Source organism: Arvicola amphibius, chromosome 4 (genome assembly GCF_903992535.2).
Source record: "Arvicola amphibius chromosome 4, mArvAmp1.2, whole genome shotgun sequence".
Classification (NCBI taxonomy): Eukaryota; Metazoa; Chordata; class Mammalia; order Rodentia; family Cricetidae; genus Arvicola; species Arvicola amphibius.
The window spans coordinates 132,996,441-133,010,698 of NC_052050.1; the positions used below are offsets into that span (position 1 = coordinate 132,996,441).

The 14,258-nt window shown below is 41.8% G+C and overlaps 1 protein-coding gene across 2 annotated transcripts in view; it reads left to right on the forward strand.

The window, feature by feature from the left end:
• Window positions 1-305: 305 nt before the first annotated feature.
• Mtmr7 (myotubularin related protein 7) overlaps window positions 306-14,258 on the forward strand; it is a 93,677-nt gene continuing 79,724 nt past the window's right edge. The window contains exon 1 of one of the 2 annotated variants that reach the window (XM_038325601.1): window positions 306-316. Coding sequence is in view for 1 of the 2 variants with exons in the window: in XM_038325599.1 (XP_038181527.1) it covers window positions 10,327-10,350 (24 nt within the window). In the remaining variant the exon portion in view is untranslated. Of the gene's footprint in view, window positions 317-10,218; window positions 10,351-14,258 lie in introns of those variants that run through there. The other variant, XM_038325599.1, reaches the window with a different exon arrangement.

The window sequence follows — 14,258 nt, forward strand, 5'->3', positions numbered from 1 at the left end:
CATTTATAGATAAAATTTGAAGCAATGTTAAGCACTTTTTTTATATGAACATGGGCTCTAGAATACTTTCTAGAGCATCCTCTCAAAACAGGTGGGATTTTGTAGAAAGAATTTTTTATTAGTTGCAAAAACCATGATTATGATTTTTATGTCAAGATTATGACAATGAGAGAGTTAGAGCAGCTCTTTTCCTTTTCCAGTTACTGGTATGTGTTGGAAATATTTGGATTTATTGTTTCCTTATGGATCATGTGACTGATTTTATTCTTGAAAAATGACCAGTTTTCAGAAATGTTATCTTTGAGTTGAAATTTTGGTAAGTAAATGAATGATCTTTCAACTACTCAGTTTCCAGCTCAAGTTTTGCTTTTTTTTAATTTTCATAGAAATGTTTGCTTGGATTTATGATATTATGACACAATTTGCTAACTATGATATTATTTGAAAATTTATAAAATTCATGTTCAGTCACCATTGTAGCATAGAAGAAGGAGGGTACATGAATCTTACCCCTAGCTAAGTAGTTATTGATAGCTGACTGTAGATAGGGAATCAAAAGTCAGTTTTCTTTAGGAATGTGACCCTTTGTAGGTTAACCACTATCCAGTGGCTGTCCCCACTCCCATGTACATATCAGCAATTAAATTGGTGTTTTTAAAAACTGTACTTATATATTTGTTTCTTATAAAAAATAATTAAAATATAATTGCATAATTTTCCTCCTTCCCTTTCCCCTCCAACCCCTCCCATATCCCCTACTCCCTCTCAAATTGATGACCTCTTTTTCATATGTGTGTGTGCATAAATATATATGTTTATATATAGTGCATAAACATGCCAATATAGCCTGTTGAGTCTGTTTGATATTGCTTGCATGTATATGAGTTCAGGGCTGACTACTTAGTATTTGATATGCAATTAGGGGTTCATTCCTGAGAGACAGTAATTCTCCCTCTTTAAGCAGTTATTAGACATCTGTAGTTCTTTTCTAGGGGTGGAACCCTAGAGATCTCTCCCTTCTTCACTAGTGCGGTTACAGGGATTGTCACTGTTTACATAGGCAGCCATATTATTGCGGTATCATGAGTGTAGCTTCCCTTTGATTTCTGGAAGACACAATCTCAGTGGACTTCCTGGCCCTCTGGCTCTTAAAATCTTTCCACATCCTCTTCTGTGATGTTGCCTGAGCCTTAGGTATTGGAGTTGTGTGGTAGATGTATTAGCTAGGGCTGGACGTCCATGATCAGTTACTTGTTCGTTCTCTGCATTATGACCAGTTGTGGTTTTCTGTAATTGTCTCCATTTGCATTAACGAGAGGTGAGAGATACACTTATCTGTGGGTATAAAGATGAATATTTAGAACACAGTTAGGAGTTATGCTGGTCTATAAAGTGGTAGTAGTAGGTTCTTCTTAAAGATTTATGACTTCACTGGGCTCAGACAGTGGGTAAGTTTCTAGTACCAAGCATGAGTTTCCCTCCTGTTGAGCAGATCTTAACTACTGGTTACCATTAAGATATAAATAAACAACACTATCGTACCTTTTGGGATCTATTGCCATCCAGGTCATTGTTGCAGTTCATAGGTATCACAACTGGATAGGACTATTGAAGGCTTTCTTCCCTTGACAGCACTTTTTGGTACTGTAAAGTCTAGAAGAGGGTTTTCAGGGTTAGAACTCACCTCTAAGAGGCAGCCAAGGGCAACAGGGCAACAGCAATAGCCTATACTGCTTTAGAGTAACTCAATTACCCTGAATAACTCAAATGGAGGTTTCTCATGTCTTTAACTGTTCTTTGTTCGTCTATAGCTTTTATGAGCATTGTCAGTCCAAGTTTCATAAGTTCACTTAATAAATACACATACACATACATATGTATATACACTTACATGTAATATGTATAATTGTAGGTAAATATAAACTCATATGAATACACGAGGCCTTATCAAACATCCCTAGGGTTATTTTATCTCCTTTCTCTCTCTCCTATATTGAATTCCCTCTGTACAACCCTTACAAGTTCCATCTATTCACCTGAAAATTTCATGATTTAATTTTTCTTTATAGCTGAATGGTATTCCATATGTGTACACATTTTCATGATTCATTCACCAGTTGGAGGACACATGAAATGCTTCCATTTCCTAGCTATCCTGAATAGAGTAGCTATGAACATGGTTGAGTATTTGGTGAGCTAGGGCAGGAATCCTGTGAACGTATGCCAAGGAGTGATCTATCTGGGTCATGAGATAAATTTGTTTTTAGTTTTTTGAGGATTATCCACAAGAATTTACAGAGTGGCTGGGACAGTCTGCAATCCCACCAGCAGTGAATGAGGGTTCTGATTCTTCCTGCCTTTTCCAGCGTTTGTTGTCAGTGGTTTTGCTGATCTTAGCCATCCTGACTGGGGTGAGATGAAATCTCAATGTTGTTAGCAATGGCAATGATTAACCACGGTAAGGGATAAGATCTAGTAGGATAGTCACTGAATGAAGCCACTGTGGGCTCCGATTTCATCACTGTCGTGGGAAATTAAAATAAAATACACTTTTATAATGTCAGAGGTTGACATTGTTGGACTGGGAAATCCTTTAAACTGTGTGCAAGTTTGGCTTTTTTCATCAGAACCTGAGCTGGATTCCAACTCCAGGGCATCATGGGCTACACATGCCATGCAGTCATGTGGTTGTGAAACAGAAGGTGCACATTTCGTCTTATTAAACCTTCCGGCATCTGCGTCTATACCCACTACCTAGGCATGCCAGTGTGTGCTTACATGCTTCTTTCAGGGGAAGAATCGCTAGAAACACAGAGATTTAGGGATACAAGGTTGGGGTATTAATAGTCACGTGAATGCCTTTGAGCTCATAAGTTTAGAAATATTGAAATATTTAGATTTCATGAGGTGTATTATTATAAATAACTCAAGGAGATTGGGATTGATACAAAGACCCAAAACCACTAAATATTTATATTAGTCAACTTGGGCTGACATAACAAAACAACAAAAATTGAATTTTGGAGTCTCTGTGTGTTTAAGATCAGGATCTGGTAGAGTTTAGTTGTTTTTAAGGGCTTTCTCTGGGGGCTACTGACATATACCTTCTCTCTGTGAAATGAGAGCTGGAAGAGAGAAGGGAGGGCAGAAGGGAGAAAGAGAGAGAGGGGAGAAGAGAAAAGGGAGCTTTTGTTCCTTCTCAAGTGTGGGGTACTAGCTGTATTTGGTTAGGGACCCAGCTTTACATTTAACCTTTATCACCTGCTAGCAGGCCCTGTCTTCAAATATAATTATATTTGGGGTTAGGACTTCAACATAAGTTTCTTGGGGACCCAAACATTAAGTACACAATTGTTCTTGAAACTAGCAGAATTTAATGCAAAGGGCTTGAAAACTTAGGAGAAAGGGAAGAACAGGAAGAAGAATGAAGGTTTGGTAAGTGGTGATGCAGAGTTAATAAAAGCTCAGAGAGAGAAACTGGGGCTCAATCTGAAAATCTGAAAAGAAAAAAGTCAGCCCCTGGCTCTTACCTCCACCTCAGTCTGAAAAGGCGATCCTGCCTTCTGGAATCTCAGAAGGAGACTGTTTGAGAGCTGTCTCGTCCCATCTTATATTCCTCTCTAGGGCTGGGATCAAAGGCGTGCACCACTGGGATGAAGGGCGTGCACCACTGGGATGAAGGGCGTGCACCACCGATTTCTTTGGCAATTAGGGTGGCTACTGGGATTAAAGGTGCATGTTAACATAATCTGGTCTATAAGGCTGACCAGTGGGACTGTTTTACTCTCAGATCTTCAGACAGTCTTATTTATTAAGATACAATTAAAATGCCACTACAACGTGGCGTCCAAGTGGATGCACATGGCATTAGGATCGCTAAAAGCCTCACTTCCACTGAAGTGGCCACTCTGCAATGACCGTTTCCAAAGGACACAAACTAACTTCACACTGTGGTCTCATTTTGAGACACGAACCCAGAAATATTTTTATTAGCTTTCATTAACATTAGTCAATCTTGTTCCAAGTCCCTGACATTTGAACAAAACGAGATCACTCACCCCAAATTGGCATCAGTCTGTACATCTGGTCATTCATCCTTCAAGGCATGTGAAATTTCCAGAAAACTACAGGGCTTTGCCTACTAGGAGAATCACTCCTCCCCCAACCTTTTGCGTGTATAACATTGTGAATATACTTAATATTACTGGACTGGACCCTTAATATGGGTAAAAGGTAAATTTTATGCTATTTTCATCATAACTTTACAAAAATAAGATAAATTAAGCACAAAAGCATAACAAATTGTGGTGGGCCATGCCCATAATCTATTGCATTTCTAGCTGGGGCTTGCTAGGGCTCCATACCATAACCCCTATTGTCTCAGATACCTTGAGTGTCTGTGAGTCAGTTCAGGACAAAAGTCTATTGTGCTTGATCTGTATCTACTATGACCTAAGGATGCCCAAGAGCCTTTTATTGCTGTGGGCCCCATGCAGAGCCCATGGCACAAGTTCGTAATAGATCACCTGAGAGAGTGTATAATGTAAAGCAACTTGTCTTTCCTATGAGGAAACTTTTCCCACACGTCCTAGGCTACACACCCTAGAAATTCATTGAGATGTTAGGAACTCATGTGATCCTGGAATTTGGCCTTCATTCTGAGATTCATGTGTGCTTACCTGGGCCTCTCCTACTTTCTGCTCACCTGAGACAATTGGTTATTATTGTTATCAATGTAGTAGACCTTGGGATTTTTGACACTGTATTTATCAAGGTCCTGTGGATAAGTCTGTGACAGAGAGGCAATAAATTACATTTCTGGATGGAAATAAACTGGTTTTGATGGCCTTGAACTAATGCAGTGGACAAACACGAGTCACTCTGGCAGAGCTGCCTCTGGTGGAGATGTTAGTGTGAATTTGAAATGAATCTCCAAGGCTTTGGTAGAGATAAGCAAACACAGGTGACAGAAAGGGGTTGGTTGATAATTGATTGGAATCTAATGACTGATTTGGCTGAGTTTTTTTTTTTTTTTTTTTTTTTTTTTTGGCTGAGTTCTTAAGAGACGGCAGAAGATGCATCTGAGCCTTACACAACAGAATAGGGAAATGGTCCAGACAGCAAACCACTTGCAGGTTTTAAGCTACAGAGTAATAATAATGGGAGCTGCATTTTATGGAGATGAATCTGGCAGCAGAAAGCAATGTCCCTGCCAGGGAGAAACAATGAGGATATGAAGTTGAGTAACAACGACAGTGGAAAAGGAAAAGGATGCAGGGAAGAAATGGCTTGATGTGGAGCCAGTAAGAGACAAAGCCAAGAACATCTCCAAGTCCACTGCACGTCTAAAATAAACAATCATACAATACAGTTAGGAGGCGCTAGGGGAATGTATTAGCTAGGTTTTCGCATTGCTTTGACAGAGACCTGCCATAAACAAGCAGAAGGAGAGAAATTCTTCGAATGTGGTTTGCAAACATGTTTGTTTAGCTTCTTGTGTATCATGTCAGAAGCATATGGAGAAGATGTTTTTCTTCTCAAGGTTAGCCGGACGCAGTGACACAGAGAGACTGAGTCTAACCTTCAAAGGCATGCTCCCCAGCGAGCCACTTCCTCCAGTTTTGTCCCCACCTCCTGAGGCTTCTTGGCATCCCCCTAGTCAGTGCCACTATCTGGAATTAATTATTCAACACAGAAAGTTGAGGTGAATAATTATTATTAAATATATAATATAGATTTAATATATTATAATAAGATATAAATAAAAATATATAATATGTGATATTATATAAATATAGTAAGATCTAATAATATTAGACCTTGGAGGCAGGGACTTTGGTTTACTCTCATTCATACTATAGTCCCAATACTTGTTATAAAATGAGCCCTCAATAATGGCATTGCTGCGAAATATATTATGTTTGATCTCATGGAATTTACATAACAGTCCTAAGGGAGGTATGATTAAGCCATATTGTCATATTAATTACCTTTTACATTTTGACCAACCTCATGCACATAAAAAATAGAGAATATTATAATGAATATACCTCACACATACCCATCTGCTCAGCACAACGAAGAGAGCTTTGTAACATCTGTCTTAGTCTGGTTTGGCTTCAGTATGCAAAATACTATAAACTAGGTGGCTTATGAACAATAGACATCTGTTTTTTTACCATTCTAGATGTTAGGAAGTTCAAAATAAAGATACCAGTGCATGAGTCAGGTGGTGCTGGCTCATGCCTTTAATCCCAGCACTTGGGTGACAGAGGCAGGTGGATCTCTGTGAGTTCAAGGCCAGGCTAGTATACAACAGCTAGTTCTGGGACATGCTCCAAAGCTACAGTGAAACCCAGACTCAAAAAACAAAATCAAAACAAAAACCAAACCAAACCAAACAAACAAACAAAAAGATACCAGCTCATTTTTGTCTGGTGAAGACCCACTTCTGGTTCATAGATGGCTATCTCTCCACAACTTGCTTGATGCGAGACATGAGGGGTTTCATCATGAAACCTAATCCTATTCATAACGGTCATTAGAATCCTAAAGGAGCTGTCGCCTCAGATTCCGGACTTCTAATACTGCTGTCTCAGGGGTTCACGTCTAGTCGCATACATTTTGAAGTAGCACAAGCATTTAGACCATTGCACCATCGTCATACACATTTTATACACAAGAGGCCTAAAACTGGGAGTGGCTAAATAACCCAGTCAAGCTTACAGAGCTAACGGCGGTCAGAGCTGTGACGGGAATAAAAGCCTGTATCCTTTCAGTGCCCAAGTTCTTAACAGTACCTGGTTTGTGACAAGTGGATTATTATTGCATGTGTATGACTGTGCATTTATGTATGTGCATGAGCTGAGTGTGCGTGTGTGTGTGTGTGTGTGTGTGTGTGTAGACCAGAGATCAACCTCAGCTGTCATTACCAAGAAACCATCTACCCTGTGTTTCGAGGCAGGGTCTCTTACTATGTGCGATCTGTGGCTTGCCTGATAAGATTAGGCTGTCTGATTAGTGAGTCCTTGCATCAGCCACTTCTCTCTGCTTTCCCAGTAGTGGGATAGCAGGCATTTCTTCCACCATACTTAGATTCTACGTAATCCAAACTCGGGTCCTCATGCGAATGTGGCAAGCACCTTACCAACTGAGCTATGTCTCCAGCCTGTGAAGGCCATCCAAGGGGCTACACTGAGGAGGAAAATGGAGCTACAATATTTAAGGAGAGAATTCAGGATTGGAGATGCCGAGATGAGAACTACATGCATTAAAGCAGTGCCTGAAGGCATGGGGGTGAAAATGAATAAGCAATGCAAGTGGCCTAAGGACACAGACTTGGCTTGAGCCCCAAGTCTTCCTGGAGAGAGAACAAAATAAAGGAGACTATTTAAAAACCCTGCCTGCTCACCGAGTTAAGTGCTCTTTTTGGCTGCCCTGATGTTCCTTTTCTGGTTTCTGGAAAAAGAGCAGAGCTGTCTACAATCCACTTAGTTTTTTTCTCTCCACGTCTTTGATACAGGAAAAAGCTGAAGACGACATGATATCCCACACTATCAACTTTATTTAAACCCTGAGGGGGTCAGATGTCAGTTTTTTCCCTACAAGGCAAGGCCTCACATACATCTCTGATCTTCTCAATCTTCTCACATAGGTGCCTCATAACATTTTCTATCAGAGGCTAGGCTTGTTTGGAGATGTGTGCACTCTTCTGCATGCAGCAAGAAGCATTAGGGTTTAATAGTCCTGACCAGGGTTTTAGTGAACATGCAATCATTAGCCAAACTAGTCCCCAAGGAAACACTTTTTGGCGTCATTGCCAGATCCAAAATTCGAGCTGTCTTGGGAGAAATCAAAGTATTCCAGAAAGACTTGTAAGTGTTTGGCACATTTCCAAGTATCTTCAGGCCACTGAAGATCACAGAGTATTGGAAAAGTCCCCAGTTGTAGCAAGTTTTTTATTTAAAAATTCCTCTAGAAACATTGAACTTTAAGAACTAAGTATCTGATCCTATTGGCCTTCATCTAAACAATAGCAAAAATGTTCAAGGCACAAATCATCATTGGGAGGTTGGTTTCATTAGGCATTTTGTGAGCATCTTAGTTGGCTTAGCTTCATTTGCTTGGTGTGGGCTGTGCCACGTTTATAACTTAGTATCCTCATCTCTATCACCCATCAGTTTCTTGGCATCTGCTGTGATACTCTGAGCATGAATTGCTTAAATAATGACAGTGTCTCTTCAGTAAATGATTATTCGGCTTTATCATCTACCTCGGGTGAATTTAAGCATTCCCTGAATACGGACATATTGAAATTATATAGATATATGTTTCAATAACATATATCATTCCCTCACCTGACAACTCTAAGATGCCTTCTGTAAAACAAAACCCTACAATGGCTTCCCTTCTCCTGGGTGGTGAGTAGTGAAAGCAGAGAGCCTGAAGAGCATATGGTAGCATTCTAAGTACTGGAGACAGTGAGCCTGAGGGATACACAGTTGTATTCTAAGTACTGGAGACAGTGAGCCTGAGGGATACACAGTTGTATTCTAAGTACTGGAGACAGTGAGCCTGAGGGATACACAGTTGTATTCTAAGTACTGGAGACAGTGAGCCTGAGGGATACACAGTTGTATTCTAAGTACTGGAGACAGTGAGCCTGAGGGATACACAGTTGTATTCTAAGTACTGGAGACAGTGAGCCTGAGGGATACACAGTTGTATTCTAAGTACTGGAGACAGTGAGCCTGAGGGATACACAGTTGTATTCTAAGTACTAGAGACAGTGAGCCTGAGGGATACACAGTTGTATTCTAAGTACTGGAGACAGTGAGCCTGAGGGATACACAGTTGTATTCTAAGTACTGGAGACAGTGAGCCTGAGGGATACACAGTTGTATTCTAAGTACTGGAGACAGTGAGCCTGAGGGATACACAGTTGTATTCTAAGTACTGGAGACAGTGAGCCTGAGGAATACACAGTTGTATTCAAAGTACTGGAGACAGTGAGCCTGAGGGATACACAGTTGTAGTCTAAGTACTGGAGACAGTGAGCCTGAGGGATACACAGTTGTATTCAAAGTACTGGAGACAGTGAGCCTGAGGGATACACAGCGCTAAGGAGATGCAACTATTTTAAAACGTACTGAATAAATATCTGGAAGACTGCAAGATGCCTACCAGACACCGAACAAAAGAAGACAAAAACAAGCAAATACGCAGTATGTACGGTCAAAGAGTGTACAAAACTGTCATAAATAAAGGCCAGGAAAGCAACGAAATAAATACCACTCCAATTATTATTCTATGAAATTTCAGTATGGCATAGGTGTTCACTTAGAGCTGCCGTTTTTCAGTCTCTAGCCTTCCCCAGTGGCTTAATGGAACCTCATAAAGGATGGTTTTGTGTCTCTAGCTTCTGTTTAGTTAGAACTAGGTAAAGATGGCCAATGTGTCCCTAGCACAGGGCCAAGCGTTTTCACATCTCTATCAAGAGTTCCGACAGCAAAGTCGCACGGTGACGTGAGATGTCTGACTTAATGGCAAACTTAACAGGGCGTAAACAATGTTGGTATTAATCTCATTTTCATTCCAAATACTCGGGTGGCTGAGCCTGGACCAAAATAAAGCCAGAGCCCACTAGACTATGCGTACCGCATCAGGGTACATTTGTAGTCATTTTTTTTTTCCTACCTCATTCTGAAATCTCACCTATCCTGGGATGCTCTGGAGGGCAGCCAATGAGGGTGTAAAGCTCCACATATTTATTCGCATCTCTCCAAGAAGCCACACCCAACATAAGGCCCTCTTTGTGCCTCAGGAGACAGTAGTGCCACAGTATTACCGTATTACGAAGGCTGACCGGCTTTGATTTATTTTTCCTTCTTTTTTAAAATACGGGGATGTCTTTACGTCTCTCTTGCGGTTTCCAAGCTGCTGGACCCAAATGATTCTCTTGCCTCAGCCTCCTGAGTGGCTGGGGCATTCAGGCAAGCGCTTCCATGACCAACTTGAGGATGTCCATGGCGGGGGGCGGGAATCGAGCAGCTTGGGCAGTGAGAGCCTTAGCCAGAGAGGCGGAGGGCGAAGTCCAAAGTGGGTGTGAGACCCGCAGGTGCGAGCAGGCGCAGAGCCGAGCTCTCGGGCCCGCGCAGGCGCCGAGGGGCTCCCGCACATCCCGCGCACCTGGAGGCGGAGCCAGGCCCGCGGCCCGCCCACGCCCGCTCCGGCCGAAGCCCCCTCCCCTCCCTTCCCATTGCGCCGCACACGCGCGCAGGTGCGTGAGGCCGCACCCGCTGGGGACCCTGCAGTCGCGGGCCCGCCATGGAGCACATCCGCACGCCCAAGGTTGGTGGCCTGGGCGGAGGAGGGAGAGAAGGAGGGATGCTGAGCCTGAGCGCACGGGGCTGCCCTGCGAGGAGCTGGACCGCGAGCGAGGGAGGAGCTGGAGGCTCCCTAGCATCTCCCTGTGCGCTGCGGGGCCCGGCCTTTTCTCTTGCTGGCTCACAGGCCTAGCCGGAGCTAACCTCTTGTCCTTGGGGGAGGGAGGGCGGTTTGTGGGGTGCGCTGTGGACGCAGGGGTGGGCAGGAGGGAACTGACCCTAATTGTCTCTTGACAGTTGTCTCTTGAGTAACAAGGTTTTTCTACTTGTTTGGTTCTAGGCTTCCAAAAAAAAAAAAAAATCATTTTAGAAAGGCGCCTGTAGCTCTGAGCTGTTGAAAGGGAAGCAAGCCCTTGAATAGCAGGTGCAAGGAAAGCGCATTATAAACAGATGGCTGAATGAACTTGGAACCCGATGCATCCTTTCCCATCGCATGGCAGGAGCTGTTAGGGGGTCCTTCCTCTGAGCTTAGGATCCATTCTTGCTATAACTGAGTGATGGCGTATTCCTCTATTTCCAGTTTGCTTGCTTCTCAGGGAAGAATGATGCTGCGGATAGATTCACCCGTGGGTGTGTGTTAAACACACCAGCGTTTGCCACTGAATAAAAATGACTGGTTTCCGATTATCCAGTTAAATAAGCCTGGAAGCCTCCAAACCTTGCCATTCTTTGTTGAAATGCAATTTAGAATGAAAATAATGTAACGATAGAAATTCCTATCAGATTTTTAAAAAAGGGGATGGGGAGAAGGAATACTTTTTAAAATTCTGTTGTCTGTCTCTTGTTACCACCACACAGCCCTTCCAGAAACGTCTTATGTTTAAAATATAGGCCCCTGATAGACTCAGGCCAAAGCTGTATCTGAGTGAACAGAACTCATGTGGCCCCAGTGGTATTATTATTTCATGAGGAGGTAAATGTAATTACTTTGCTTTCTACCCAACAAGAAGAATTTATTCCTACATTCTGAAATGGTGGCTGATACCTCTTAGTTAAAAAAAAAAAAAAAACCTCTTTAATATTATGTTCGTGGAAGAATCGTTCTTCTAGCTTGCTGAAGAATGTCATCTCCAGTGCAAATATAAATTGTACTGATGTTACACTGTGGAATTAAATTGCTGTACAATCAGGAAATTGTAAACTTAGAAGACAGTTCCATAAACCACAGGGTAGGTGGCCCAAGGCTTTCAGGGCTTAAGTGGTGCTAAATAATTTATTTGATAATGATGAACTTAACCCCTGTGTTTCCTTTGTCTCCCACCAAGGGCATTCTTTCATGATGAAGAGGCCCTTTGTACAAGTGGTGTCTTGTGTGGATGTCAACAGCAAAGGATTATTATTAGCCAATGGGAGTCCTCCATCATTTCCCCTTTTTCTGTTTAAACAAAAAAGAAAGGCTATATTATACCTTATCTATCGTGGCGCTGGGTGGCATTCTCTCATTCAGTATGAACTTGGGAGAGCAAAGTCATTTTCTGGTCCTAATTCTGTTTTGCCTCGGACAAAGCCATTTATCTAAATCTGAGCAATAAGAAGTATTTTTAGATTGGTTTTCATCCTGTAGGCAGTGTTGTACTTCAAGGGCAGCTGTGAATGCAAGCCAACGCAAAACAGGAAACTTACAGTACGAGAGCAAACAAACAAAACTCAGTTGCATGGTACTCAGCTGGGAACACCATAGAAGACAAAGTCATATACAGCAACAGCAAAAGGTTAGGATGCTGGGCTCTGAAGATGACTCAGTAAAGTCCATGTTACACAAGTATGAGGATCTGAGTTTAGATTCCCAGCACGCACATAAAAACGGGGTGTGTGTTGGCACACACCTGTAACCCCAGCGCTGAGTGGTGGATGACAACAAGAACATTACCAGAGCTCACTGGCCGGTCAGTCTAGTCAAAGCAGCAAGCTCCCATTTCATCAAGAGAGACCCCGCCTCAAAAATGAGGCAGAAAGTGGTAGAAAAACCGAAGGCAGCATCCAGTATCAAACTCTGGCTGCTAGGGGTGCATACAGCAGGCGCATGAATTTTAAACATTAACCATTGCATATGCATGAAAGAAAAGTGTATAGTTACTTTCAAAGCATACATGAAATGTGTAGTTGTTGAAAGTCATATTCATATACTTCATGTTTCTGTTATATTCTCTGGGTACTGAATGGGGAGTTTTTCCATGATTTTACAATTTTTTATTTTGGGCTTGTGTATGCAAAACTTGCTTAGCTGATCCACTGTTTATTTGATGCAGTATTTACCAGGATGCAAAGGGTTTGTTTTGAGGAAAATAAGTGTATGCATGATGTACAGTTGCTTTTCCACTGACAATGTAAGTTATTGATTTGTTCGATGAAAACGAATAGCTGTCACAGCCTGTGCTCTGGAGTGCAGTTTAAGAAGATACATTTGAATTATTAGGAGTGCCTTGTATGTATTTCTTTCTTTCTGTGTGTGCCTTTGTGTACACTTCAGTAAAGCTTTTTATAGAACATAGGCTAAACAGGATGCGTTTCTACCATAAGAGTCCCATGCAGGGAAAAACTACTCAAAGAACAAGTTGTTTTGCAGTAGAGAGGGAGTGAGGTGCTTGGTGTTACCTCTACTGTTCACGGTGGGAAGTGGAGTCTTTGCTCTGCTGTTGTAATCTTCTGCAAGGCATTTCCTTCACATTGATAACTTTGAGTTGTTAATGGCCTTTGTGACCATCTCTGGTACAGACCTTGGCATGCTTCCTCTTCTTCTAACTCCCACTCCTTAATCTGAGCCCTTACTGAAGAGTCTCCCCATTTTCTGTTTTTTTCTTTGCTGGGTAATTCTATTATAGCAAGATATGATCACACATTACTTGTATTAATTTTCTTAAAGCAGCCACCAGACACCCGGCAGAAAGCAACTTCCAGCAGGAAGGGTTTACTCTGGCTCACAATTGGAGGGTTTACAGTCCATCATGGTTGGGGAGGCCATCATAGTAGAATGGCTTGGCCCTAGGTTCTCAGTAGGGAAAGGGAATGACACTGCTTAGTTAGTTCCCCCTTTTTCTGTAGTCTGAGACCCCAACTCTTGAGATGGTGCACCCCACATTCGTGTGTCTCATTAATCTCTACTTTTGTTTGTTTTTATTATTATTTATTTTAATCCGATAAAGCTGACAGTTGAAATGAGTCAAAGGCTTCTAGGACTTTGTGTGACTGACTTGTCCTAATTCCCCAGCTTTATTTAGTGACCATTTCCTGACCAGGGCAATGCCCTTTGAAAGTTTATCAAGTGTGTTGTTTCCTTTGTAGCATAGGACTTATGCACTGTCATTCCTTTGCAGGAGGAATAGGAGACGGCACACTCTGATCTTTTCTTTACCAGGCAAAATTTCTCATAGTCAGAGTTTCAAATAAAATGTATTTTCAGGGATTAGAGAAATGGCTTAGTAGTTAAGAGCACTTGTTCATCTTGTAGAGGATCCAGGTTCAATTCCCAGCACCCACATGCTAATTCACGACCATCTGTAATTCCAATTCAAGGGGATCCAGTACCCTCTTCTGACTTCCACAAGTACCAAGCCTCATGTGGTATACATACATAAATACAGACAAAGCACACAGAAAATAAATCTAATGTATGTAATCTCAGAGGGGATATTGCCTGTATCCTTCATCTAAATTAGACTTGCCTGTTGTATTTTTTTTTTTTGGTATGTTACCATTTTGTTCTTCTTTTATGTTCCTCATTTTGGCTATTATATTCATCTTGGTGGTATTTGTTGACTGTTAAGCTTCCTTTCTTAATTGGGAATCCCAGAAAAAAATGTGGATGTATTCATTCCTGCATCCGTAGCTCCTCACACAGTGCTTGGTACCAAGTAAGCATGTATTAAATAATGC